A 27889-nucleotide genomic window follows, 5' to 3' on the forward strand; every position below is an offset into this window, starting at 1 on the left:
TCGCCGAAGACTTCATTCACGGCCATCGCCGTCATGCAGGCCTTGCAAGTATCGGTCTCTCCCCGTGGATCTCCCAGGAGCTCAGTAAGCTGGAAGCTTGCGACGTCGTTGTTGGTTGGGGTTGTCCTGTCGGCACCGTTCCCGCCCTTAGTCGAGTCGTTTGTTCGTTGCCAGCAGAGCCCCTGTTGTGCCTTTGCCGATGAGTAGCGCTGTTCGATGAGAAGAGAGGAGAGGCCGTTCATGTTGGCGCGCCGATGCTCGAGGAGGTGATGGTTGTCGTGTGGCTCGTCTAGCCCCGATGTGCAGAGGATCATCGGACATGATCGTGCCGCCGTCGAAGAAGTCTTGCGGAATCGAGACGCGAGGAGAGGTCAAGCCTTTCGTATTCCAGAGGCAAGTTTGTGCCGACTGGAAGCTCCATCCCATACAGTATCTGCGCGCCCTCGTGCTGCCCTTGGGTTGTATTCGATCGGACTTGTTCGTGCTCCGCCCAATATCTCCGCCGTCGCCGTCGCCGATCCCGTCGCCACTTCTATGCCACGAAGGCAGTGGTGGAGGGGGGTCTTTCGTCGAGCTCATCGGGCTGGTTGCGATGTGGTGCTGGTGGATGAGTCTGCCATGGTGGATGTCGGAAGACGCGTTTTGGTGCCCGCCCTAGGCGATGTAAGTCACAACACTTGGTCATATACTCACAAGTAAGCCGAGACTAGGCTGCTCCTGCCCTCGACGGATTTCTCTTCGCATGCTCGTCGTCCTCGACTGAGGTAAGGTCGTCGCCGCCGACTGCAATCCCTGACCTCACAGCTGCCTCGACGCCCCCCCTGTTCTGGCAGAGTTGCTGAGCCTCTTGCCGATGCATGCGGCAGCTTCAGGGGATTCGTCCTCCTTTGATCAGCTTGTGATCAAGCTTCTGTTAGTTTCCGGGCCATCTCAAGTCGGTGCAGGCTTGGCAGTGGTGATGGTGTTGAAGGGGTCCGCGGAGATTATCACTAGCGTCAAAGGCAAAGTAAGGTCAGGATCACCAACACATCATGGTAGGATAGGACTTCAAAGCCTCGCGAGGAGGATGCAATACTATAGAACTATCTAGATCATCATTGTCGTCCTCCCAGCTCTTCTCTTGGTGTTGCAGTGTCTCAGTGGCAGATGCATCAAGCTGCCGCCGTCTGCCCACCCCTGTCTCATTGCTCGCGGTGATATTGATACTATTGAACAACTCGCCGTCACCGCCGCTCTCTCAGGTAGCTGCCTTAGCATAAATTAAAGCTTTTTGTCTCACTCACTCCCTCTCTCCTACTCCCACAACCACCACCCAAAATTGCCTCGCAATCGCCCTTCTTCTGCTCCTCGAAGCTTCCTTTCCTCTTCCAACACCTCTACTCTACTTGGCAATTGCCTCAAGGTATCCCCCCACTGCTTTTCTGACAGCCCGCTGATTTTGATAGCAGTAGCGCTGACTTTGGCTTTCCCCGCCACCTCTTGCCTCGCCTGGAGTCGGTCGCCCATGCCTTGCATGGGAACAAGTATAACCCTTCCATCAGTATCTTCCCCTCCTTGTCTTGAGCTTTGCTGACGATGCCCTCGCCGGCGCTGCTGTCGCGCGTCTGGTCTAGTACCCCGCTCCAAGAGCCAGCTTCAACCACCTCTACAAGTATGCCCTCTCCTCCTCTAACATTGCGACGCCGTCATTGATACGGCGTCGCCCTCGTCATGCTAATCCGCAACTTGTAGTCGCTGGGTCACTTCCTGGCACATATTGCCGTCGCCAGCTATGACCACATCCTCAGGTATCTCCTCTCCTCCTCTAACATTACGATGTCGCCATCAGCGCGGCGTCGCCCCGACCTGCTAATATTCAACTTGTAGTCGCAGCGCCTCGATTACGACACTTGCTGTCGTCGCCAGCAGTACCTTCATCAGTCCACCCAGCATCGCTACCCCGCAATCCTTACTCACAAAACGACTATGTCCACTCATTGGTATGTTACCTCTTCTGCCTTACATAATTACTTCCTTGACTGACCTTCGTCTAGTGGAGCTTGCTCTCCCACCTCCATCTCCCTTTCTCCTCCACCCTCCTTCATCAAGGTTTGTCATCCCCCTCCTTACTGACCGTACCTCAGACAATGGCGGCCAATTACGAGTACACGATCGACTGCTCCGACTTGCTGCATTCCGCATTGCAACAGCGACGCGCTGGTTGTCGAGCTCATACATGCCGACCCCTCACGGCCATTGCGACAACTCTTGGTCCACTTCTAAGTTCATTCCCTTCCTTCATCGAGCTCATTGACTAACAAGACCAGTGCATGTCCCCTCAAACCTTCCCCATATCTCTACCAAGTACCCCGAATACCTAATCGAGGTGAGCACTTTGGCTGACTACCTCCAGGGTATTGCCATCGCCTTTGGTCGAACTCAACACCACGAACCGAGACGCCATCCACAACCGGCCTTTTGCTTTCCCAAGAAGCTCGACAAGGCTTGCGCGCGCAAGGCTCGATTGACTTCCGTTGTCCTTCCGATACCTCCCTCTTTCGCTTCTCTCGCCTTCGCCTAAGAGAACAAGTACCATCTCGGATGCCACCGCTGTACAACATGACAAGGCATTCTCTACACGTACGCATCCCCCCTCCCCCGTCGTTGACTAACTAGTGTTGCAGGGTGGGATGGCAAAAATCTGACTCTGGCTCCCCGTCGCCGCCTCCTGGTAACGCCCTTCTCTTCGGAGAAGGTCGGCTAACTGAGCTCCAGTACTCGTGCTTGACCGCATTGAACCTTCTTCCTATCATTCCGCTTTCCTAAGCATCCTCACCATCTTCTCTATTCTTTCCTTCCTCCCCTCCTCCGAGCTCGCCATCCATGCCGCCTTACGCGCTGGCCAGCACATCAGCGAGCAGTATACCTTTCATCAGCGTCTCTCCGACGCTAAGTATCTACCTACCCTTACCGGCGACATGCACTTACTGACATGTATTCAGGCTGTCTCTCACTTATACGGCAGCATCTCGAGATGCCATGTGGTCGAGACAGACGATCCATACGCCCATCATGGGCAGCAATCGTATCCGACCCCAAGGCTTCGATAGCCTATCGCATGTACGTCGTCCTCAACCTTTGCCTCTTGCTAACGTGTATCAGTATAGAAAGTGATGTAAGTACCTCTCTCCCCTTTGGTTGTTGCTAACGTGTCTCAGTGTGGGAAGTGAATCTGTCTCTGTGCGTCCCCGCCGCGCTTCCTGGAAACATCTCACCTAGTCTGAGGGAGATGGCTGAACAGGGCAGTCCCAGCAGGAAAGGTCATTGCCTGCTGGTGTCTTCGTTTGTTTAGGCGACCGCGCCGCGAGTGGTCAAATTAATTCCTCGCCGAGAACGCCTTCCGCCCCTGAAAGTTCAAGCAGTACTTGGAAGCAAGCAAGATGTGTCACTGGGACACTGAGCAAAAACAAGCTACAACGAAGAGGCGAGCTGGCGCCAGACGAAGTGAGTATCATCTTTCCCCTTCAATCAATTCGTCTTCATTGACTAACGCTTGCCAGATACCAGCACCCCGACAAGCCTTGCCATCCACCCAGGGCATGGGAGGCAAAATCTGACTCCGGGTCCGCGCCGCGTCGCACCCGCCTCCCGGGCAATGCCCTCTCCCACGACGAGAGGGTAGCCAAGTGAGCTCCAGTCGCCAGCAAGACGTCAACACCACTTGCTGGTGTCGCCGTGATACCACCGCCTCGAGCGAGCGAAATCGACGCCGTCTGAGAAACCGCCTCGAACGCCAGCCTTATCAAACTTCCAAGGTCATCTGCAATCGCAATTCGACGTCGCTATCTTTCCTACTTTTGCAAGCGTTGCAGCGTTCTTCATTAGAAGATGGAAGGTACACGAACTTCCCGCCTTTCGCTTCTGCCAGGACATACTCGCTGGTACAAGCAGCGACCCATTGGCAAGTGGAGTACAAGGCCGGTGAGTAGCTTCTTGCATCATACTTGAAACCCATACTAACTCGTCCACAGGAAATGCTTGCCGACGTTGCTTGTGGTGGTCTCGATAACATCTGCTCCATCTACAACCTGTCGGCTCGGGAAGGCCCAACACGTACAAGACGCAAGCTTTTCTGCTACTCGTCAACAAGCGCATCCTCGCGTCGCTTGTTGGCATGACCTGTGTGCTGTGGGATCGGGTCGGTCCATCCGCCGACTCAAAGACTACATCACTCCCACCGCCGATGAGAACGCATACCCGCCTGGCGATGAGGTTTCGTCCGTTGTCAAGGACAGCCCAAACAAGCTGAGCATCGTCAACATCCCCACATACATCGAGGAGGAGCAGATTCGAGAGCTTGTTGGGTCTTGGGACACAAGCTTTTCTGCTACTCGTCAACAAGCGCACCCTTACATCGCTTGTTGGCATGACCTGTTTTGTCAGGGACAGCCCAAACAAGCTGAGCATCGTCAACATCCCCACATACATCGAGGAGGAGCAGATTCGAGAGCTCGTCGAGACCCAACAAGCTGATCTTTCCTCTTCTGCTCTTTGTTGGATTTGGAGACCGGCTCCAAGGTGCACGAGTTTGCCGACCAGTCGTCATCGTGACTGAGACGATCTTCATGACCGTCACGCTTGAGTCAACTTCAAGCTCTGCATCGTCAAGTTGCTACGCCATTACTACCTCTGCTGCGCTGCCGGAAGCGTCTATCACCGTCGAGGTCCCGCAGAAGGGCGTTCCTGACGTCGCGTCTACGCCTTGGTTTCGCTTCAACCTCCTTACCTCCTTGGCTCTTCCATGCATATACTACGCTCACACATCGCCTCCTTACATGGCCGATATGAACCAAGAAACGATCCAGAGTGAGGGCAGCGTTGTTCTCATCGTTGTTGACGGATGTGTTCCAGAAGGTCATTACCATGGTACATGAGTACGTTCAAGGAGAGGACTTTGAGGAGGACGATGCTGGCCCACAGGCCGGCTTCGAGGAGGACGATTCGACAGCGACAAGTCGCCTTCCCTAGTGATGGGTTGGTGCCCATGGTAAGCCGCCTTCTCTACCGATAGGGTTGGCGTTCATGGTAAGTCGTCTTCCCCACCGTGGGGTTGACGCCCGTCTTCGGACGGCCCAGGAGTATTCGGTGATCACGGCGAGGAGAGGTCTAATGCAGCAAGTCCGCTTCTACCTCCTACGCACCATCGAGACATCCCATCTCCCGAATCAGAATCCAGAATCGCGAGGAGTCGAAGAGCAGTACGTTCTGCCCAGGGTCAGTGTCACCGTCGCGAAGCGTGGCAGCCATACCTTGAGATACCTTGCCTCACGATGTCCGGAACATCTGCATCTCTGTTCGGGGGCGATGCGCCATCCACCTCCGAGAACAACGACGTAGCGTCGGCAGTCAAGATGCCCAGCGCCCCAGATCCTCCTCCCAAATGTTGCTTTATCTGTCTTCGAGATCGAGCTCAAATCCGACTGTTGCACTGGATGTCAAGCCCCGTCAACTCTTGGTACGTTACAAATTGGATTGTCCCTTCCATAATGAATCATTATACTAACGATGCGATAGACATTTGCGGCGGTAGGTCGCCTTCCCTGACATAGGGTCGGCGCCCGTCGTGAGCAGAGAAGAACTCACACCTCTTCTTATGTCGCACAAGACAAACGTTTGGATCTTGAAGTTGGCGGCAAATGCAGAGCATCTCTTCAACAACTACAACATCGACCTGTTCATCGAGTACGTGGAATTCGTTGCGCTTGGTCTTCCGCAAACATCTCCGGCAGACCTCTCGCCCAAATGCCTACAACGTTGCGCCACAACATCAACAGATTTCACGCCCCATGCTCAACGACGACAAGTTCGAAATACATCCCGCACGATCACGTACTCCTGTCCTTCACGTCCAAGAACAGAGTCTTGAGGATCGATACGGTACCCCACAGACATTCCTGGGCATCACGAGAGTGAATCTGCATACCAAGATGGCGGAGATGAGCCAACGCATAGTTGCTAGCACTTGGTTTCAGCTCTTCCTCTGGCCACCCTCATCGGCAAGGAGTACTTTGTGCTTCACGACACCAACGCGATGGCATCGCAACGCATACTTCATCTCCTCCGACGGCTCGTGCCAACGGCAACCACGTCAAGATCTGCTCTGATGTTCGGCAAGATCGGCAACCATCTCAGCGTCCGTCGCCTTCGAGTATGTTGAATATTTCATATCCCGAGCTGTAAGCCGCCTTCCCCATCCTAGGGTTGGCGCTTGTCTTGGGGCGACAGTTCAGAAGCCGCCGATATCTCTTCACCCAACCAGTAGTACGAGCATATCGTCGACAGACGAAGCCCACACATCGCAGTATCCTGTGACGCCCTAGAACACTTCATGCCCGGATGGCGGTCTCCATGTGTCGGTCTTTCGCCTCTCCATCGTACTCGTCAACAAGCGATCGCCTCTTTCGGAGAGGAACCAACCAGTAGTACGAGCATATCGTCGACAGACGAAGCCCATACATCGCAGTATCCTGTGACGCCCTGGAATACTTCATGCCCGGATGGCGGTCTCCATCTGAGACTGCCACCTCGCTATTGCTGTATGCTCGTAGCCCGTGCCCAGAGTGCCACGACTTCTCCTCTCCATCACCGCTGCTTCCAGCTTCTGCGAACGGAGTTTACCATACTGAATCAGCTGAAGAGTTTAAGTACTTATCGCCTCTTTCGGGGATGAACACCACTCCGGATCTGCTACTCGTCAACAAGCGCACGCCTCTTTCAGAGAGGAATACCACTCCGGATTAGGGCGGCGGCGGTGACGAGGATGCCGCTAAGCGCAAGCTCTCCAACCCGATCCTCGCGCGTGTCGTCGTTGGTCGCAAACTTTCGAAACCTCGCCAGAAGCCCGTCTCGGAGCGGCCCGTCCTCAGGATGCGCGGCGACAGGGAGGCCAGGTACCGAAGCCAATCTACTGGACACTACCAGACGGATTCGCTAGCTTCTGCGCTATCTATCACGCCCTTTCGTGCTACTCGTCAACAAGCGCAAAGAGAAGTCAGCGGTGTGGGCCCTCAGGCGGGCTTCGAGGAGGATCTGTTCGCTGCTATGGCGCTGTCTGGCACCAAGGCTCAGGTCCTTGAGATGCACAAGGAGTTGGTCTGATTTGAGACGGATATGGATGATACTGGTAACTGGTGTGTCATGGCTTGAGATGATATGGACATGACTGTTACCACTACCCAATCGCCTCTTTCGGGGAGGACGCGATGGAGGCTTCGGCGGCGGACGTGATAGGATGCGTCAGCTCTACTGTCGATTCCGGGTTCGGGCTCTTCGACCGCAGGTCGCTCAGTAACATTATCAAGATGCCAGAACACTCCAAGCCGTCTGGAGGCAAAGGAGGAGTCCCCGCCCTTCAACAAGCCGCGCGAGGCTACACCCGACCTCACCAGCTTCACAAACATCCAGAAGCGCGAACGTCGCATGACGCAATGGGACATCAAGCCCGCAGGCTACGAGAACATCACCGCCGGAGGCCGTCGCATCGCAACGCATACTTCAGACCCACTGGTCCGCCTATCCCGTTCAGTGGCTCACGCTTGAAGCGCCTCCTTCCCGAGTCTCAGCGTCTGCCCATTCCCCGATGACGCCCCATGGGATGACCGCCAACAGCTCTGTCCTGGACAAAGCATAGACCCTGGACTGTATGTGTTCTCGAAGTCATCCTGCTACCGCAGCGACAACTTCGAGGGCACATACAGTCCAGGGCCTATGCTAGATCAATCTTCGCCACGGCTGCGGTCCTTTTGCTTCATTCACTCTTCCACTGACCCTTCGGTCAAACGGACGGGATATGGGGATGTTGATGACGACTTGCGGAATGATGGATCTGGGTTTCCATGCTTGTACGCCAGCCGATGGAACTAGTTCACTGACCCCAACAACACCACCGTCTTCATCGGTGGTCTCTCCGGCTACGTCGCCGAGGACGAGCTCCGCTCCTTCTCTTAGGGCTTTGGCGAGATTACATAGGTCAGGATTCGCGCCGGCATGGATGAGTCGGTGGAGTCAAGGATGAGAAGTGTCGAAGGAAACCCTCCTTGGTGTCGCGGTAGATATAGTAAGTCCTTCCTCCTCGCTTCTCTTACTGGTTCCAATCGCTAACTCTTCACAGATTTATACTTGTTTGATATCTATTCGGTCCCTTTTGCTTGCGTGACGTGATGCTTCCGCCTTTGATGTCGACATGGCAGCGTATCTTGGCTTCCAGTAAGTACTCCCTTCTTCACCCCCCTTCGTACAAGACCACAACTGACTCTTTCACATCTCCTCTCGTTTGTGCCAATGCTAGCTCTGCGCGTCTCAAGGTGGCGCGAGGATCTTCCGAGACTACTTCCTCATAGTAGCATCTCCAGTCCGCGCCGCCGAGATCTGAGTCTTATCTCTTTCCCCAGCCCTTGATCCAATGGAAGCTATCTCGAGCCTTGTCTCCGGCAGCGGCGACAGCAATCTGTGAGTGTCGGTCGACTTGACTAGATGCCTGAAGGTTTAAGACGGTGGCTAACTTCAAACGCATGATCTTCGACGCCGCAGCGGCTTTCGAGCGACAGTCGCATCGCTGTGAGTACTTCCGACCAAATGCTCGATGGCTGTGGCTTATACTGATGTTCTGCAAGCACGCCTTCTCGACTGGTGTTGACGATGGTCAGCTTTCTCGAGCCCATTCATTCGAAACGGCGAATGCTATCATGTGAGTGTCGTTCAGATTGAACAAGTGTCTGAAGATCGACTCCTTCACTGACTTAAGCGCCAGGCGTTCCAGTCCGCGTTCCGGCAGGCTTCGGTCTTGGTTGCTTCATCGCAGTAAGTACCTTGACCAAATGCTCGGTGGTGAGGCACATTGCTGATCATCAAAATATACGCCTCCTCGCCTGGCACCGCCTTCTCGCCTGGCACGTCCTCCTGGTCACATCGCCTGACCATCTCGCATTCTCCACTCACGGCATCTCCGCCCGATCGCCAACCAAATCTGGTAGCCTTCTCGAACGTCGTTGTCCGCAACGGCCAAGCAATTTTGTGAGTGTTGTTCATATTGGCCAGCTGACCCGAAGTTTCCAGACTCTACCGGCGTGTTCTCATGTCCCCATCTCTTTCTTTCATCGATCGCAGTCCCAATGTTGGTTTCAGGAAGTCGCATCAGCCTCTGAGGTAGTGAGACCACTTCCTCATAGTGGCCTCTCACTGAGCGGCTTCCAAGAGCAAGTAAGTCGCATTTCGAGCTGCTATTCAGGGCTCTTGTCCTGTGTAGACCAACAGCTCGATGACCGGGCGTGTGTTAAGCATCTTTTCCAATTCATTGAACTGATGTTTTGTGTCGTCCGTACATTTCCCACACTTCACATGAAGTAGTGGGTACTTGATCGAATTTGGTAGCTTCTGGTGTCGGCGGCGGCGCCACGCATCCGGTGAGTGTCGTTCGAATCGACCAAATGCCCAAAGATATGGACTTTGCTAATGCGATGCGTGTTTTCTGGCCTTCTTCGACATTGCGGCGGACCTCCAGTCTTGACGGCTACTTTGAAGGTAAGTACCTCAACTCCTTTGATCCAGCATTATGCTAACCGCACGGTGTCGTATGCGCGCAATGTGCTCTTCCAGCTTCCTCACTCGTATCCAGCGGCGTGACGGTGAGTACCTCTGATCCATCAAGTCAGCATCATGCTAACCGCTTGGTGTCGCATACGTGGATGTGCTCTTCTTGGATTCGACGGTAAGTACCTCGTTCCTCTCAAGACAGCAGCATGCTAACCGCGGGCGGTCTGCCTTGTCCAGGTTATTCATGCGACAAGCTCTAGTCTACTCTTCGCAAGACACCCAACGCCATAGTGCTGAATGTCATCGTCTGCCCTGCTCTTCCCATTCGCGTACAGATAACATTGTCGCAGATACGCTTAAGCCTCATCAGCAAGCTGCTACATCCGTCTCTTCTCATCTCCTTCTTTCATGTCAGCCTTCTCCTCTTTTGGCTAACTGATTGCCGGAATGCGTCATCGTTGGTTGATCGTCAACCTCAACTCCGCGGATTTCGTTCATAGCTGACCAGATAGCCAAAGCAGCTTCCGAACGATGCGACGACATCAAAAGCCAACTATCAAGCGTTTCAAGGGTATCGCCTTGACTTCAGACGCCGCTTTGACGCTCCATCGTCGTGATGCGAGGCTGGGGTCGCAGGAAGCGCCGCACCAAAGGTACGCTCAACACTCCATCTGCAGGCCATGCTAACATCGACTCAACCTTGACTAACCATCTCGGAACTCCTTTCCTCTCCTCCCGGCTCCCTGTCGGCGCTTGGCGCATGCCACACGCCGCCTGCTGCCTTGTTGCTGCGCACAAGCCCGGGTACCCGCTCGACGCAAACAAACGCCCTCACCGCTCGACCTTGGGCATATAACCACCATAATTGGGCTTCTCTTCGCCTTCGGGCATTTGGTCATTTGAAACGATACAGAGAAGATTAGCATGGCCCCTGCACTAAGGATGACACGCTTAATCAAAGAGTAGCTAACATTTTTTTGCGAATTTTTTGGCTTCACTTTGCCTTGTGTAAGGTCAGCGATTCGAACACGCAAGGCGACGGCAGCACGGGCCTGTTGCACGCCTTGCTTTCCCACGCTCTTTTTGCTGCCAACGCCGGCGCGCCGAGTATGGACAATCGACATGGGGTTCGTCAAGCATCCATTCCAGGCTATGGATGTCTTTGGAAAGCTGCTGACATCCAGGTCTGTCGCTCCATGGCTCCTTTTTGCGAGTGCTTTCTGAGCTCATCGTTGGTATCGGCTCGACGTTGGTATCGGCTCGACGTTGGTCCTGGTGTTCCAAGGGGACACGCGATCTTCGAACGCCGCTTTTTCCAACCAGTACAACGACTCCACAGAAAAGGACCTACTGCCTCAGGGCGATAGTAGTGTCCCGAAACTGGAGCCGAGAAGAAACCAAAGTGCATGCCCTGTCTTCCAGAACTCGAGGGGTCGGATCTAGAATGGTGTCATCAAGTATACTTGCTGCGCCCGTTACGCAGATTCGGAAGGCAGGTTGCGTATATGCATGGACGCAGAGCTGTTCCGCTCGCCCGCTACATGGAACGGCATGTCGCGTGGGTCTGCAGGTTGCTCTGCTCCAACATTTCTAGGTATATCAATCCATATGTTTCTCAACATCGCCCCGCGTTCGAATTCGGAGTGAGTGACATACGCCAGTCGTGTCGATGACGGTTTGCATATGACGTCGTCATCGCCGAATTTGGTGATGGAGACGTGTCGCAAAAGAAATGGGATGACAATAGTACACATGGGCTTCCAATCTGGAAATAACAATGGAAATGGTAGAACGATCGAAAGGACACTAATGACAGCCAAAGTTGGAAGAGTCGCGAAGAAGAAGAAGAGTTCTGAAGGGAACGCGAGGGGTACGTGTAGCGTGCACTTATGTAAGCGTCAGTCAGGACTCGGATGATGCAAGGTAGAGCAGCATTGTTCTGGGCGAGACCCGGACATGGCGAGGTCAAAGGTGAGAGGCGCGAACAAAATCATGGCCGTGATGGTTGGAACGAAGAGGTTTGACGGGCACAGCTGAACTCTAGGTGGTGCGAAGACCTCAATCGACGCTGATTGGCTGATTGGCTTGGCGCCGCAGAACCTCCGGTTCAAGATCCGCATCTGCAAATCGTCACGCAGCGACATCACCACCGTTGACGTCGGCACCACACATCTCCGCCTGTCGCAATGGCGAAGAAAGGTATGCGCTCTTGCTTTACTCCAACCTCAGGTCCCCAGAAGCCAACACAAGGCCCCCGCCGATTCACAAGGCACCCTCTCACGGCTCACAACTCTGCGTACATGCGCTGACGACGACACTTCACAGCAAAGTCCCGTACCATTATGGTGCGCCTGATCTCGATGGCCATGACGGGCTACTACCGGACAATGCAAAGACCACGTGCGCATCAACCGCTGAGCATGCTCAAATACGATCCCATCGGTACGACGCCATCGCTCCTTCCTCCCTCCTTCCTCGACCGGCGCTTGCCTCATACACGGAGCCATGCTAGATTGGATACAATGTCGGGGCCATCGAAAGACCCGCGATCTTCACGAGGCAGGCTAGATGCAGGAACATGGCTGACAACGCACAGTGCGGAAACAAGTACTTTTCCTCGAAGCGAAACGCGGCAAGAAATAGAACGAACTCTTCACCACGAAATGAGCGGGCGCAATGGGAACATTGGTCGATCACGATGAATATTAGATCTGGGCTGTTATGGAAGTCAGGATGAATAGAGGGAAGCCGCGCACCACAGATGGAAGCCCCGGCAGCAAGGACTACCATCTGGAGCCATCGACAGGCATGAAGCAAGCCGCATGCTTGCACGCCTATGTACTATACAGTCAGCATGGTTCGGCGTTATATACGATTCAAAGCAGACACGAACAGCACGTCTGCCACACAACAAACAACTTCTCACTCTCGCTTCCTCCACCTTTTCTTACTCCATGTCCCCGACTACGCGGCAATACTCATCTCTGTTCACAGCTTCTCCCGTATTCTTGACCCGAACGCCGAGATGAGGATGCTCGCCAAGGTCAAGGCTCCGCTCCGCTGCTTGTCTGGCCTCTTGGCCCTACTTAGTGCATCGGAAAAGCCTCAGCACCTGGACGGGTTGCCCGAAGAGGTCGTTCCGACTTGACAAAGTCTTGGACTACGTCGCCTATGGGCTTTGTACCAGCCACAAATTACCCCATAAATGCTATGGCTAAGACTCTGGGGTTGCAGGTGATGGCGCACGGATGAGTTGGCTGCAACCTAATTGCGTCTGTCTACCGGCAGGATAGCCGAGTGTGCGGAAGCGCAGAAGTATAAGATGACGCTGACCAGCAGATGTTTGCACTATTCGTTGGCTACGTCTTTTGCGACCGTCTCGATCTCAAAATGGGTTCCGAAAAGATAGACGAGAAGCGCTCGGAACATTCTCCGGACACGCGCATCGATAACATCAACTATGGGAACTCGTCGTCATCTCAAGACGCCATCGAACAACAAAAAGGAGCATCGCAACCTTCCGGCGTTCTGGGTATCTTTTCCAAGCTCGGCAACCTACCAGAATGGCACGTTCCCGGTGCTGGTCTCCTCCAAGGGACAGCGTTGAACACCGCCATAGCATGGTGCTCTTGTCTGGCATTTCTCATGTTCGGTTATGACCAAGGAGTTCTATCCGGCGTTCTCACTCTCGATGGTACGCATCGCGTTTTACAAATCGCATATCTGGCGTACACTCACTGTCCACCATCTAGATTTCCAACGCCACTTCCCTCTTATGACACCTCGCGAACGTCAGAACAACCTCTGCTGGCTCGATGCACCGACCAACACTGTTCCTGATCCGAGCATGTGTACAGGCAGCCCCAGTATCTTATCCGCATGCGTTGCGGTGTATCAGATCGGATGTTTCCTCGGCGCTGTTCTCATCCTGTTCTACGGTGAGGTCTGGGGAAGGAAAAGCAGTAGCTTCTGGGGCAGCTTCATCATGATTGTTGGAACTGTTCTTCAAGTGGCCGCAGGAGGTGCTCGTGGTGGTGGAGTTGACGGTTATGCCCTACTGTCAATCGGTCGTGTGGTGGGTGGCATCGGCAATGGCATGGTCACAGCAAGTCAGTAGTACATCGACCCGCACACGTCGTCACTCGCTAACAGCCTTCCCAGCGATCCCGACCTGGCAATCTGAATGCGCGAAACCGGAGAAGCGTGGACGCTTGATCATCACATCCGGAGCAGTCATTGTCGCAGGTATTATGATATCGTACTGGGTGACTTACGGCTTCTACTTTCTCCCATCGGGTGAGAGCTATAGCTCCGTACGCTGGAGGTTCCCCATCATCTTCCAGTCTTTCTTCACTATCCTCGTCATGTATGTATACCTCTTGCTCATTCACGGCATCCCGCTAACATCATCTTAGGATCGGTCTTTGCTTCCTGCCCGACTCGCCTAGATGGCTCGTGATGCGTGGCCGTTACACTGAAGCCCGACACCTACTTGCTCGCCTCGCTGGTACATCTGCGGACTCGGAAGAAGTTGACACGGAGCTCACGAACATCAAAGACGCGCTGGAAGCGCAAAGTAGGGATGGCCCATTCAAGATGAAGGAGCTTCTGCACAACGGTCCCAGTCAGAACCTTCGGCGCACACTATTGGGAGTCGCATCGCAGTTCTTCCAACAGATCAGCGGTATCAACCTTATCGTGCGTATACCTTCAGAAATCGCTGTGGTAAACCACAAACTGACCTTGCTTTCACTCAGACCTACTACGCAACCTACGTCTTCGAGAACTCACTCGGGTTCGGCCCAGACATGTCCCGGCTCCTGTCCGCCTGCAACGGTACTGAGTACTTCTTCGCCGGACTAGCCGCGATCCCTTTGATCGAACGAGCTGGCCGTCGTAAACTCATGTTATTCGGTGCGTTCGGCATGATGGCTAGCATGGCCATCATGAGCGGCATGGTGTCGACAGCTACCGAGAACGAATTTGGTGCCCCGGTCCTAGAGCCGAAGTATGGCATCACGGCTGTGGTATTCATGTTCGCCTTCAACACGTTTTTCGCGATCGGCTGGCTAGGAATGACCTGGCTCTACCCTGCCGAAATCACCAACCTCCGCATCCGCATCCAAGCAAACGCACTGTCTACTTGTTCGAACTGGATCTCCAACTTCGTCATCGTTATGATCACGCCCCCAGCGTTCGCGAATTTGCAATACAACACCTACACCATGTTCGCGGTCTTCAACGCCTGCCTCATCCCTAGCGTCTACTTCTTCTTCCCCGAGCCCAAGGGTCGCAGTCTGGAAGAGTTGGATGTCATCTTTGCGAGCGCGCACCATGAGGGCATCAATCCGGTCAAGCAAGCGAAGGAGATGCCTAAGCTGATGGGTAGGGAATTGGACGTGGAGATTGCGAGGTATTTCGGTGGTGATGTGGAGGAGGCGAGACGGAGGAGTGTGACGAGTGCTGGGATTACAGCGTGATTCAGCCCGGAAGATGCGGATGGGCTATCGTACACTGGGTAGGAGTAACCTCGGTGTGTGCGTTTCACACATAAACCTCTCAATGTCCGGAGATTAGAGCATCAGTAAATGCCACCAACAACATTGCTCATTCCAACCCAATACCTCTGAAGACGCGAACAATTGCTGTTATGCCCGCGTGTACCCGCCTGTATACTCATCCGCTTGAAGCCTGATTCAACAAGACACCGAGATACCGTGCCGTGTTGCCCGTATGCGATCTACTTGCTGACTGCGATTGTCCCCACCCAGCCACTTGCTACTGGTCTGTGCAACCAGACACTACTCACCCATCTAAACTAAGCCTTGGCCATCTCGAGTTCCTAATGCAACAAGCCATGCGATGTGACTTCCTGATGGAGGAAAAAGCCTACAGCTCCAAGTAATCGCCTCAGTCGCCAAAGCCACAATTAAGGCCTACCGCTCGGTCGGAGTCAGCACAGGGCTGGGCTGCGGCATGTGGCGGGGCATCTCCCGGCCTCTTCCCCTCCCTCCACCTCCACACACCATCGACAGCAAACGGCTCATCAAACTCAGTGCCAGCCTCCCGTCCAATATCACGCCGAAATCATGACGTCGATAAGCTTTGCCCGCCCCGGTAACAAGCAAGACAAGCCTTGGCAAAGGGCCTTGTTCCGCCGCTGTGCATAGCGAGCTTCTTCTTTGGGTAAGAAGCTCATATGCGCGCTGCAGCAAGCTTTGGGGCTTGTGGATACGAGGCTTCAACGTCAACGCGATATTGTCGCAAAGCACCACAGGAACTAGGTGTGCGAGCATCATGGGTGTATTTGCAACTTGAAGAAAAGAGTGCAAGAAGACGGCACAATGATTATTGATGGTCGTGCAGGTGAAACAGCTCTATCACCCCGCCAGGGACGTGCCGGTACATCCTAGCCGAACTTCCTGAGCACTGCTCCCAGCACATAGCCGGAGGATCTTCAGAGACACGTTATCCGGCCAATAATTGCACAGAACGTCCGCAGTTGCCTGATCTAGACTACTTTCCTGTGCCCTAACCCGCGGCTCGCAGCATACGACCATGTAGTCTGACGTTGATCCAGCGCTGAAATACGCGAGAGGCATGCGTAGCTAGGTGAGCCGGTGCACGCAATGCCGCTTGGCTTCGTAGTAAGGCCGTGTATATAAAGAGGTGGAAGACACGACTTTGCTAGGCAAGCATTCGCTGAAGTCTTGGTTGCTCTTCTTCCCGTCAAGCTTCCCACCATGGCGCGCTTCGCTCAACTCGCCGCCGTTCTGGCCGCTGCTTCGCTAGCCAACGCTCGCGCGCCGTTCATCAAGGAACGCCAAGTGCCCGCTGACCCTACCGGCGTCACGACCATTACTTCTGCTGCTGGTGCTAAGATCACGTACAAGCAGCCTGGCAAGGCGGGTGTGTGCGAGACCACTGAGGGTGTCGACGACTATGCTGGTTACATCAGCCTCAACCCGACGACGAACATGTTCTTCTGGTTCTTTGAGGCTCGCGAGAACCCTTCTGAGAAGCCATTGGTAAGTGCTGTGTTCGTGAAGCGTTACTGCAACGTGTACTAATCATATTGTCAGACCTTGTGGTTGAACGGAGGACCCGGAAGTGACTCTCTCATTGGTCTGTTCCAGGAACATGGCCCTTGCAACGTTACCGAGGACTTGAAGACACAGCTAAACCCTTACTCGTGGAATGAGCGCAGCAACATGCTGTACCTTTCACAGCCCGTGGGTGTCGGCTTTTCCTACGAAACCACCGAGACAGATGAGGATGGCCGCTACTCGCTCGTCGACCCAGACACTGCAAACACCACCGATGCTGCAGCCATTGGTGCATGGCACATTCTCCAGGCTTTCTTGGAGCTGAGCCCACAGCTCGACCCCGATATCACCAACTTCACCTTCAACCTCTGGACTGAGAGGTAGGTCATGTGATTGTCCAGAGATGATCGCAATGCTGACAATGTCCCCAGTTACGGTGGTCACTACGGCCCAGGCTTCTACAACTACTTCTACCAACAGAACCAGAAGATCAAGAACGGCTCATGTGCCGGTGTCGAAGTCGAGATGGACACTCTCGGTGTCATTAACGGTATAATCGACGAGCAGATCCAGGCGCCCTACTACCCCGAATTTGCCGTCAACAACACCTACGGCATCAAGGCCGTCAACGACACCGTCTACACCTTCATGAAGAACGCCTACTACATGCCCGAAGGCTGCCACGACCAAATCGAATACTGCAAGCAATCCGACCGCACCACCGAAGCCGGCTACCTCACCTGCGCGCAAGCCACTAACCTCTGCCGGTCCCTCGTCGAAGAGCCCTACTACGCCTTCGGCGGCCGCGGCGTCTACGACATCCGCCACCCCTACGACGACCCCACGCCCCCGGACTACTTCGAAGACTTCCTCAACATGGCTTCCACACAAGAAGCCATCGGCGTAAAAATCAACTACACGAGCACAAACGCGCCCAACGTCTCCTACGGCTTCTCCACCACCGGCGACTTCGTCTTCCCCAACTTCCTCGAAGACCTCGAGGAGATCCTCAGCTACGGCGTGCGCGTCGCCCTCCTCTACGGCGACGCAGACTACATCTGCAACTGGTTCGGCGGCGAAGCCGTCTCCCTCGCTGTCAACTACACAGACTCTGAAGCTTTCCGCGCTGCGGGCTACACTCCCTTCCTTGTTGATGGCGTTGAGTATGGTGAGGTGCGCGAGTATGGTAACTTCTCGTTTACTAGGATCTATGAGGCGGGTCATGAGGTGCCGTATTACCAGCCTGTGGCTAGTCTTGAGCATTTTAAGCGCGTGTTGGATCATGTTGTTATCGCGGATGGCAGTCAGGTTGTTACGGACGACTACAGCACGAATGGTACCGCGGAGGCTACTCATACTGAGGAATTTGAGCCGTTGCCGCCGACTAGTACGCCGAGTGCTAGTGCTGTTAGTAGGGTTAAGAGGAGCTTGGTTTAGATAGACGGCTACTGGAATGCAGATGGATTAATGTAACCTTGAATGATGTTGTGGTTCTTTGATGGGGCATTGTCCTTGGAACAAGCAAGCTTCCCAAAAATGAGGTTTGAAGAACTCCTTTCGCAAACTTGATGAGCATGTCCATCGATATCAGAACGCAAAGATGAGTGTGAGGCTTCGTCATGTTACATCCGAGCTCATCAAGCCCGGCGGGCCAGCCCTGCATGTTCGGAGAATTTATACGCCCTCGGATGGATACTGCGCTACTTTAAACAACTCAGGGTATCGACAGCCTGGCCTCGTATTCAGCTAAATTTGCATTACGACAAAATGGACCAGTGCGCGGGCCTACGCGACAATGCGTCGTTTCGCTACAGCTCGTTCCATGAAAGTGTTGTTAAATCCAATGGGAGTGATAGCATGTAGACGTAGCTAGAATGATTTTCAATAGTCATCATTCATCTCAGGTCGTTCGTCAATGAATCTGTTCATAAGATCTGCAGGTGTTAATGATACCAGCCCTACTTTGAGTCTCTACATCGTTTCGCCGGTTGTATGAAGGCACAGGGAGTCTCCTCAGACTCTTCATTTCAACACCACAGTCTCTTGTTCCATGCCCTGCCAACAATTCTTGATACCGTAGAAACCATGCACATAGGCAGCTCCGATGAACCGGAAATCAGGCCTTCTGTCGTTCGATCTAAGCACGTATCCTACACTTCCGCCACCTTCGAAGAAGTAGACCGCATCGCCCTGCTCTGTATCCGGTGGTACGAGCAAGAAATATCCAGTCTGTGTGGCTGCGAGACGTCTACCGATTGACGCGTACGGGAGTGTCGTTGCAAGCCAGTCCTTAGACCATAACAATGCCGTATTTCCCTGTCTGGAGAATACAAGCGCCCGAGCTCGGCGGTGACGATGGTAAGGGCTATTTCTCCATCTCTCTTGCGCGAAATGATTCGTTGAGAATGGCTCCATGATATCTGTCGATTTCAGTCGCGGGTGACGTCCGACTCTTATCCAGAAATCACCGATCGTGTGTGGGTGTATTCGCACACCTTTGGGCCATCGTTCGCGCCGAAAAGGTAAAGTGGTGATCTCTGAAGCTGATCCACCAGTGTACAGAGACGCCCACTCCTCGAAGCGCGTATTGTCAGGTTTATATAGCGTGCCGTCCCAGATAGAGCTAGTCGTTATGATCGTGTCTAGCTTGTAGGCTCTTAATGTGATGTTCTTTCCATCAGCACTGAAAGAGGCTACTGGAGACTGATTACTAGTTCTTCGGAGTGGCGGCGTCCACGACCTGTCGGGCCATATGTTACTGTGGAATTGAGATCTGTAGTGTAAGGGGTTGGATATGCGCTGCATGGGAAAAAGTCGTTGAGCGGTCCAGTCAGGTACCCAAGAAGGCAGATCGGGGATATTCGGTGTTGCGTCCTTGTAGCAAAGGATCTCAAAGGAGCGTTCGGTCTCGATGCTATAGCGCGCTGCTCTTAGGTAGACTTCTGCCACGGGAAGTTTATAGTCGACTTCTAACAGCCACGCAGACTCTGCTTGTGCAATAGCTGGACTCGGCAAGTTGAGTAATGAATAGATCTTGTCACGAGGATCAGTTGCCAGACAGAAGCGGCTGTCGTGAAGAACCTCAGTAAGCCGCGGCTCCAACCACAAGAAGAAAAGAGTGTAAAACCACTCGTTGTATCTGTTTCTGAGACCTCCATATCGTTGCAGACATTGGAAAGACGAGGGGCCTGAGGCGTCCATAGCTGTCCAAGTTGTTACAATCATCTCATGTTGGCGGACGGATGGTGGAAACTGGACATAGCGGAACTTCTGCCCCGGAGAATATTGACCAAACCAGCTGGCAGCTATGGATATCTTCCTCCATGACATCTTATTGCCCTTGTAGTAGACAATCGTCTTCGGCTTGTTGGACATACTGATCTCTTGCAATATCCAAACCCTTCGAAACCAGGGATGGGCGAACAGGACCTGACATTCTTTCATGGTCTTGCCAATTTTTGAGTCAGAAGATTTTAGTAATTCCAAATGGAGTTTTCGGGTGCTCAAAGCTGTATCGGGTTGTTCAGGTCCCTCCACTGAGCCCAGGAAGATGATAGTCCTCACTGCATGCTTGTACACCAGGTGCATGATGGTTACCTGACTGTTTCGCTCCTGGATATCTTCTTGATTGATACAAAGCTGGTCAATCCAAAGCGTACGTTTCTTGTCTGGATAGCGCATGACTCGGAGGGCTTCCTGCAGGGTGCTAGTGATGCGAAGATAGAAGCCGTCGCACCCCACACGATGGCATCGATCTGGCGAACCCCATGTGTATGACAGCGCTTCATATGGGAAACGCTGGTTGATTGCTATGTGGCGCAGACTGCAGAGTATATCGTCGCCCTTGTTGCCTGGTAGAAGGTGAAGCACCCGTATATGTGTAGGCGATGAAGCAGTACCGTCGGCAAAGCTTTTGTAGACATATGGCTCCATATGATGCTGCGATGACTTTCGATTTGTAGGTGCGATTATGCTGACAACAGGGTTGGAAGGAAAAAAGTGAAGTTTTGGGGCCAACGCCCAGGCGCCAATGCCGAGACATGCGGCTTCCTATCTTTCCGCCAACTGCTTCCTACTCCCGCATACGCTTTCCATCTGCTCTTACATCGCAGCCCTCTTGTCTAGCAGAAACGCTATTAATGCCTTTCTGAGCTTTCTTCGCGACAGCGATGAAGCGCATAAACGTTCTCAAAATAGTGTGCGAGCCCGTCTGGAGATGACGTCATACGCCTCAAAGCTACGCCGCACCCTCGCTACACGCTTCTTGCTGACGTCCTTCAGCCGCCATCACTATCACAAACCGAATTAGCCATGCTTGCGCACTCAATGGGAAGAGGACCACTCCGACAGATCTTATGCCGTTTACGCAAGCCAGTTTCAACGCCCTCGACATGAGAGGTTACTCACGCGTAATGTTCGCGCATCCGGTGCACAATCACGCGTCAAACGCGTCCCAAAAGCCTTCAGGCACCCTGGTGTAGTCATGTATTGTGACGCCAAGTCCACAACGCTTCTACATGCATATGCAGCTCACGCCACCAACAATGTCATCCAGACGCTGGCTCAAGCCCTTGAACGTCACCGTTGAGAATCAAGATATGGTGAGGCTGTGTCGGCCCCCAACAAGATGCCGCACTCCCCATGCTTTCTGAGACCCTTCGCTTCTGGGGCTACACGCGACGGTCGTACGGCGCTTAGACAGCATGTACAATCAGCTGCAAGGTCAAGAAGATCCGACCGGATGTGCACGCAGGGCAGGAAGGTCCCCAAGGTACGAGTCCACTTTGTGTGACAACGAGTAGTACAGGCTGACAAGATGGCAATAGGGCCGCATCCACGGATGCCAAGCAGTACGAGAACTCTACAATCGAAGGCGAATCGGATATATCGAACTCGAAGCCTCCTACCTACGAGCTGGTCAACGACAAAGCATACCACGATGACGACTTTCTCCTACTAGCAAGAACTCCGGAGCCTGGCTATCCCGTCCCTACAAAGAAGCGCTTCTTTACAGGATGGCGCATGGGTGCGCTCGCTTCGGCTACCTGCGCCATATTGGTGTTTAGCATGAACCTCGCGGTCACAATATGGGTCTGGAAGAACCCCGATTACGAGCATACGAATGGCGTCGGGACATTATTTCAAGGCAGCTGCTCTACTGTTAGAGAAGTGAACGTCTACATCCACCTGGTCGTGAATATACTCAGTACCTTATTGCTGTGCAGCTCGAACTACTGCCAACAGATTCTTGCTGCGCCGAATCGAGAAGAGCTGGGACGTGCGCACGCACGGCGAAATTGGCTGCACATCGGCGTTCCTAATCTCCGCAACCTATGGCATGTTGGAAGGGATCGCTCTGTGTTGTGGATTTTGTTGTTTCTCTCGTCTGTACCGCTACATTTGTTGTTCAACTCCGTTGTCTTCACAAACCTGCAGGCAAATGAGTATGCTGTCATACCGACGACGCCTGACTGGGTGATGTCTACGCAAGACGTTTACGACACCTCGGGCTTTCTGGATATCAGCACGAACGCAACAGAAGTGATCTCCTCAACAATTAGGGGCCAATATAGATTCGACCCCTCTGATGCGGTCGCGTTGAGGAACGGCAGCTCGATGCCCAAATACAGGAACGTCAGCACATCCGAATGTCTTGAAACATACGGTACCCAGTATGTCTCAGCAGTTGGGAATTTGTACTTGATCCAAGCAAGCCCAACGGTTCTGCGGAACGCTACTGCCTGGGTCGGTCGACGTTATCGGAACGGCTTTTTCGAATGGGTTCCCAGAACACCAGAGACGATAGAAGAGGACCGCAAGAACGATACATATGTTACCGAAGCTCCAAACCAACATCTCCCGTTCATAAGTACGCCATCTATTTATCCGTCCAACGGGTGGCGCTGTCTTCCTCATCCTCCAGAAAAGTGTGAGTAAGCCCAGTGTTCGCCACCTGCGAAGATGGTGTATTGACTAGACTTGACACAGGCGATGCTGGCGATGAGACCGCAATCCCAAGCAATCGATCAGCGTGGCAGCCATTCGAAGTTCCCGTGGCATACTGCACTATCGAACAAGTCGAAGAGTTTTGCAAGCTGCAATTCAGCTTTACCATCGCCGCAGCAGTTATTGTGGCCAACCTTGTCAAAGCGGTTTGTATGATACTGTTGCTTTTTCTGTACTGGGATCATGGCGCGCTTGTAACCATAGGAGATGCGATCGCGGCATTTCTCGAAGATCCGGATCCCGAAACCTACGGTCGTTGCCTGCACACCAAACGAGACGTCGGTCTGCGATGGAACTGGAACGAATACGCTAGCATTCCGAAGGTGGCACTCGACACTGAGCCCGCGAGATTCAAGATGAGAAGAAGGAGGTGGGCTAGAGCTCCGAGCACCATGCGATGGTGGCAGACGTACTCTGCGTAAGTCGTGTCCAAGCCCTTCGCGGTCATCCACTCACCTCTGCAGATACACCATCATTGCTGGGCTCGGTGGACTCTGCATAGCACTTTCCTTGGAAGGCATGCCCAAAGACCCTGTAAAGCTGTGGAAGACAGGGTTTGCGACAGTCAACGGCAACAATCTCCTGGACTTCAGCACATCACTGATTCCGGGCGTGCTTTTGGCGAATACACCTCAACTAGTCCTCTCATACTTGTACATCGCGCTAAATGCTCTTTACACAAACATGTTCGTCGCAGCAGAGTGGGCAAGCTACGTCAAAACACGGAAATCACTCCGCGTTACATCGCCCACTGGCTTCCAACGCGACTCGTACTGGCTCAACGTACCCTTCCGCTACGCTATTCCCATGACCATCATGTCAGGTCTCTTCCACTGGCTCGCGTCACAAAGCATATTCAAAGTACAAATCTCCATCACAGGCATGCACACGCGCAAAGCCGCTAGCGAAGTCTCAACATGTGGCTATTCCCCCGTCGCTATCATCCTGACCACGGTCGTTGGTTTCACCATCGCAGCCGGCGGTCTCGTCATCAGCAGGCTCTGGTATCCAGCTGGTATACCTCTGGCTAGTAGCTGTTCTGCTGCTATTAGCGCAGCCTGTCATGCGCCACCGGAAGATGTCAACGCCAGTCTTTTACCGGTACAGTGGGGTGCTGTCACACATGGGAGAGCCGGCGAGGATGGGGAGGAGCTGATCGGCCATTGCTGTTTTACGAGCTTCCCGGTTGAGATGCCTATCCCGGGGCGGTTGTATGCATGAAGTGTATGAGTAACGCGAATCTCTCTACGCCGTCGCAGCTCTCATGACTCTGAGACCATCACGACGGTCAATCCTCATGAGAGCAGACAAAGATTGGTTGAATTGATGATATGGCGGTTGTGTCAACGGTGATTCAATCCGAGCGCAGCGCCCTTCTTATCTATATCTGTTGACCATCCGCTCCGGGCCCTTTGAAGCTATGGCACCTCCTACTAATATATTGATCGCGCTCTTAGAACTCTCTACCGAACAGTCAGTCTTTTGCTTCGCGCATCGCTGCTGTTTCGCGTCCCCGAATTCCCTGCTCATAGACTATTTTGACATGTTCCACCATCCTCTGAACTTGGAGATCAGTCAATGAACTTGTTTCCCCTTGTTGTCGTAATCTCGCCAAGACATGGTCCTCGAGAAACGGCGCATTGATAAGTATTCGAAAGTTGGTCGGTAATGCGACTGCACCGGTGTGTTCGTCTCGACAATCTCCCAAGAAGGTCTGAGCGCTTGGTATCCAAAACGCTTTCTCTCTCTCAGATAGCGTAAGAAGAGATTCGCCAGTGATGACGATTTCCACAGCTACCATCCACATCAACACTAACCCTTGCCGATGCGCCTCACTTGATCGTAGGTCGTACGCCCACTGAACCTCACACAACGGATGGCTTCTGCTGTACGCCACCCATGCATTCAGGGAAAGCTGAAACCTATTTTGGCACGGCCAGTAAACCCTGACCGATGGCATACCGTCCAACTTGCTGTGGTATGGAACCTGAATGGACAGTCTTCGAATGTGTCCAAGGCGATACACGTCATAGTCCAGACCCCTGACGAAGCGACACATTATTTTTTGGTGATACATTAGTCGCTGAGCGTTGTCATCGACGTGGACTATGTTGAGTTTCAAAGGGAGCTCTTGCGTCTCTGCGCTGACTTGGCGACAGATGAATTTGAGGGGGTTTTCGATGCAGCCATCAGCGGCATTTCTTGGGCGGAGTATGATGGCGCTTGTAAAAAGTCGTGTCAAAGGTACAATTAACAGCCCATCTTCGTAGTAGAGAGCGTATTCATATATCATCATGCGCAGCTCTCCTGGTAGATCAAGAAGCTGTGAAGGGCCCGTTGGTTCTGGCGAGGGCGAATTACTTGCTAGCGATGATAATGAGGAGATGTAACCGCCCATGGTGATGGTCAAGAGTCGGAGGTTGGGAATGCGCGCTGGTAGAACCGAAGCGGTCAGACGGGTTTTTATCTCTCGAGAGGAGTAATCGGCCTACCAAGAAGCGTAGGAGCCTTGACTGTCGCCACTCCCGAAATCACCGCTACTGTGAATGATCGCCAAATCGTCAAATCTCGAAGATCTCGGCGTGTGAACGCTATAGCCTGAACTTCACTATACTTATAATCACACAAGACTGCTCCACCAGTCTCAACTACCCACCCAACGAACGCACACCACAACTATGACTTCAAGACACGAGCAGCCTCTGCGATTCCGAAGCCACCCAGCCGATAACCCAGACCCCAGCGGCGTATGCCACTATCTCAAACTACCTCGAGAGATCCGAGACATCATCCACACATACGCCTTGACATACGAAGATGGCCTTGTTGCGACTTCAGAACCCACCCGAAATGGCCCCGGGCATTTCCGATGGTCGCCGAGTCTCCAGCCTTTCCAGTACAGTGAGCGACCAGCCGAGGGCCACGATGGCGTTATCTTCAAACCCGGTGATTGCAACCCTCTTCGCTTAGTCTGCCATCAGACACGCGCTGAAACACGCGGGCTTTTGTTGAGCTTGAATGACATCTCCTTCTCTTTAATACCGCAAGGAAATAGTCGCTGGCTCGACAAGGATTATGAGAGGATATTCAAGGACTTCTACGACGAGTGCAGTCCTGTCAACCGAAATCGCCTGCGCAAAATGACTGTTCACATGTCTACAGACAGAGTCAGAAGATCAAGCATAGTAAGCATAGACGGAACTCGCGAAATTCTCAACTGGTATACCTGGAAATTCTCCCTCCATGACAACATCTCCATTCTTCTCCGCTTCAACATGGACTGCGCCCACTGCTTCATGAGGAACGTCGTCGACCCGGAACACTACATCAAGGAAACCCGCATGTGGAGTCTGCTGCGCCACGAAAGATTCCCTGATCTGCCTGGAGCGGTGGGCGGGTGCCACATGCACACGTTGCCGATTCCTAAATGGCCTGTGCCGTTTGCGCATAATGTGCGTTTCTCGATCTTGCATGAGTTTCCGGAAGATGTTGTGGAGGCGCAGTGGAGGGCGGCTTGTGGGAAGTGTGGTGAGTCTGGTCGGAAGGACGCGATTTGTACCTGTGTGGAGGGTATAGCGGGGTCACGGAGGGTGTTTGAGGAGGGCTTGTAGGCTGCGGTGGGGGGTTGCGTGGAATAAGCATTTGGCGGCGACAGCCGTTCAATATTCACTTCTTCTTGGTCTACTTCTAGCTTGTTCGCTTACCATAGAAGCTTTAATTAGCTTTCTATATGTGCTATTTCGTAATGATACTTGCAACACCATGATTGCACGGTAATCCGCAACATGCCTACTAAAGTCTATATCCCGAAAACGTCTCGTTCCTCCCACGACTACGCCGCCGCGCTATTCTCCGCCAACACCCCATTCGCCGTGGCCAGCTCCCCCATGGCCTTCCCACTCACGTTCTGCTTACTCTTAAAGTACTGCGTGAAATCATGTCGAACCTGATGTATAGTCTCCGCAACGCTCTTCCCCCACACCGGATCATCACTCGCCCTCTCACACATCTTGAAGAACTCCTTCCTCTTCTCCTCGTGCTCGGGGTCCCAGAGGCGGTGGAAGTTTTCGCGGGACATGGGGTCGATCATTTCGCGCCAGATCTTGATGCGGATTTCAGAGTACTTGTCGAGGATGGAGTCGTCGAGTTCGTCGAGGTGGATGCCGGTGAAGCAGTCGTAGAGGGAGCCGACGTCGGCGAAACCGCCTGTTAGGCCCATGCCGCCGCTGATGTCGTGTTAGTCGAGTCCGCTCATCATAGACTGGTATACATACAATGGATTGCACAGATGCGCTGCGTCGGCGACTAGTACAATTCGCCCTACGCGGAAGCTGGGCGCGCATCTTTGTTGGAGCTTATAGGGGCTCATGCTCTTGAGCTTGTACTCATGGGGCTTGGGGTGACCGGGCAGGATTTGCTCGTAGCGGAGGGGTTGGCGTTTTACGAGCTCTTCTTTTGAGAGGCCTTCAGAGTCGCCGTATGTCACTCGCCAGAGGCCGTCGTTGGTGATCTTTGCGGCCATGTACCAATCTGTGGGGTGGACGATGAAGTTTGAATCCCACCAGTCAAAATTCTCGTCGAAGGGTAGGTAGACATTGGTAGCAACAATTTGCGCCTTCAACGTCTCTCCGGGATATTCCTTTCCGAACAATGCTGTGCGAACACCACTTGATGCACCATCAGCACCAACTAGATAATCGCCTGAAATCTTCTTCTTCTCGCCATTACTTGTCTCGACGACCGCGGTCGCGCTGTTGCCGTCTTGCTCCACACCGGTCAATTTGTGGCCCCACTTGATCTCGGTGTTCGGATAGCTTTCAAAATGCTTCACAAGTAGGGGGCCTAATTGATCGAGCGGTAGCACAACCATTGCGTATTTTGAGTCTTCTGGCTCGCGGCCCATGCCACCTAGAAGGGTTCCATCCTGCAAGCGCCAGCATACACCTCTAGGGTGCAGCCCGACGGCACGTACATCGTCTATGATGCCTGCGCGATGGAAGTCGTAGACCGCTGAAGGCGCATAGTGAGCAGCCCGCGGGTTGTCGTTGATCTTGGTGTCCGCATCGAGGATGGTAACTTTGATGCTGAGGTTCTTCGCTAGAAGAATTCCAAGCAAGAGCCCCGAAGGGCCAGCTCCTACGATGACGACCTATCGGTGTTAGCGACATGCACATGCAAGCCATCACGGAGGAACATACGTGATTAATCTTCGGCATTGTGACAGATTTGGTCTACTGCATACAGATGATGAAGAAGTATATCTCAAC

At 53.3% G+C, this 27889-nt stretch overlaps 5 protein-coding genes across 5 annotated transcripts; 4 read left to right on the plus strand and 1 right to left on the minus strand.

Annotated features, from left to right (window-relative positions):
• Positions 1 to 6536: 6536 nt before the first annotated feature.
• Positions 6537 to 7578, plus strand: J4E92_007318 (uncharacterized protein; the record flags this gene model as incomplete). Its single annotated transcript, XM_051498681.1, has 3 exons — positions 6537 to 6542; positions 6781 to 7127; positions 7341 to 7578. The coding sequence occupies 3 exons, from the start codon at positions 6537 to 6539 to the stop codon at positions 7576 to 7578; spliced, it is 591 nt and encodes a 196-aa protein (XP_051350955.1).
• A 5767-nt stretch (positions 7579 to 13345) lies between these two features.
• Positions 13346 to 15050, plus strand: J4E92_007319 (uncharacterized protein; the record flags this gene model as incomplete). Its single annotated transcript, XM_051498682.1, has 4 exons — positions 13346 to 13679; positions 13732 to 13936; positions 13986 to 14268; positions 14328 to 15050. The coding sequence occupies 4 exons, from the start codon at positions 13346 to 13348 to the stop codon at positions 15048 to 15050; spliced, it is 1545 nt and encodes a 514-aa protein (XP_051350956.1).
• A 1263-nt stretch (positions 15051 to 16313) lies between these two features.
• J4E92_007320 (uncharacterized protein) lies at positions 16314 to 18053 on the plus strand (the record flags this gene model as incomplete). Its single annotated transcript, XM_051498683.1, has 3 exons — positions 16314 to 16598; positions 16653 to 16996; positions 17048 to 18053. The coding sequence occupies 3 exons, from the start codon at positions 16314 to 16316 to the stop codon at positions 18051 to 18053; spliced, it is 1635 nt and encodes a 544-aa protein (XP_051350957.1).
• A 4961-nt stretch (positions 18054 to 23014) lies between these two features.
• On the plus strand, positions 23015 to 23843 carry J4E92_007321 (uncharacterized protein; the record flags this gene model as incomplete). Its single annotated transcript, XM_051498684.1, has 2 exons — positions 23015 to 23022; positions 23057 to 23843. 2 exons carry the CDS (start codon positions 23015 to 23017, stop codon positions 23841 to 23843), a joined length of 795 nt encoding a protein of 264 aa, XP_051350958.1.
• Positions 23844 to 26454: 2611 nt separating this feature from the next.
• Positions 26455 to 27838, minus strand: J4E92_007322 (uncharacterized protein; the record flags this gene model as incomplete). The annotated part of the gene is made up of 3 exons (XM_051498685.1): positions 26455 to 26848; positions 26897 to 27771; positions 27821 to 27838. The coding sequence occupies 3 exons, from the start codon at positions 27836 to 27838 to the stop codon at positions 26455 to 26457; spliced, it is 1287 nt and encodes a 428-aa protein (XP_051350959.1).
• Between the last annotated feature and the right edge of the window lie 51 nt (positions 27839 to 27889).

This window comes from Alternaria infectoria (genome assembly GCF_024043175.1).
Source record: "Alternaria infectoria strain BMP 0036 chromosome Unknown scaffold_12, whole genome shotgun sequence".
In the NCBI taxonomy this organism is placed as follows: Eukaryota; Fungi; Ascomycota; class Dothideomycetes; order Pleosporales; family Pleosporaceae; genus Alternaria; species Alternaria infectoria.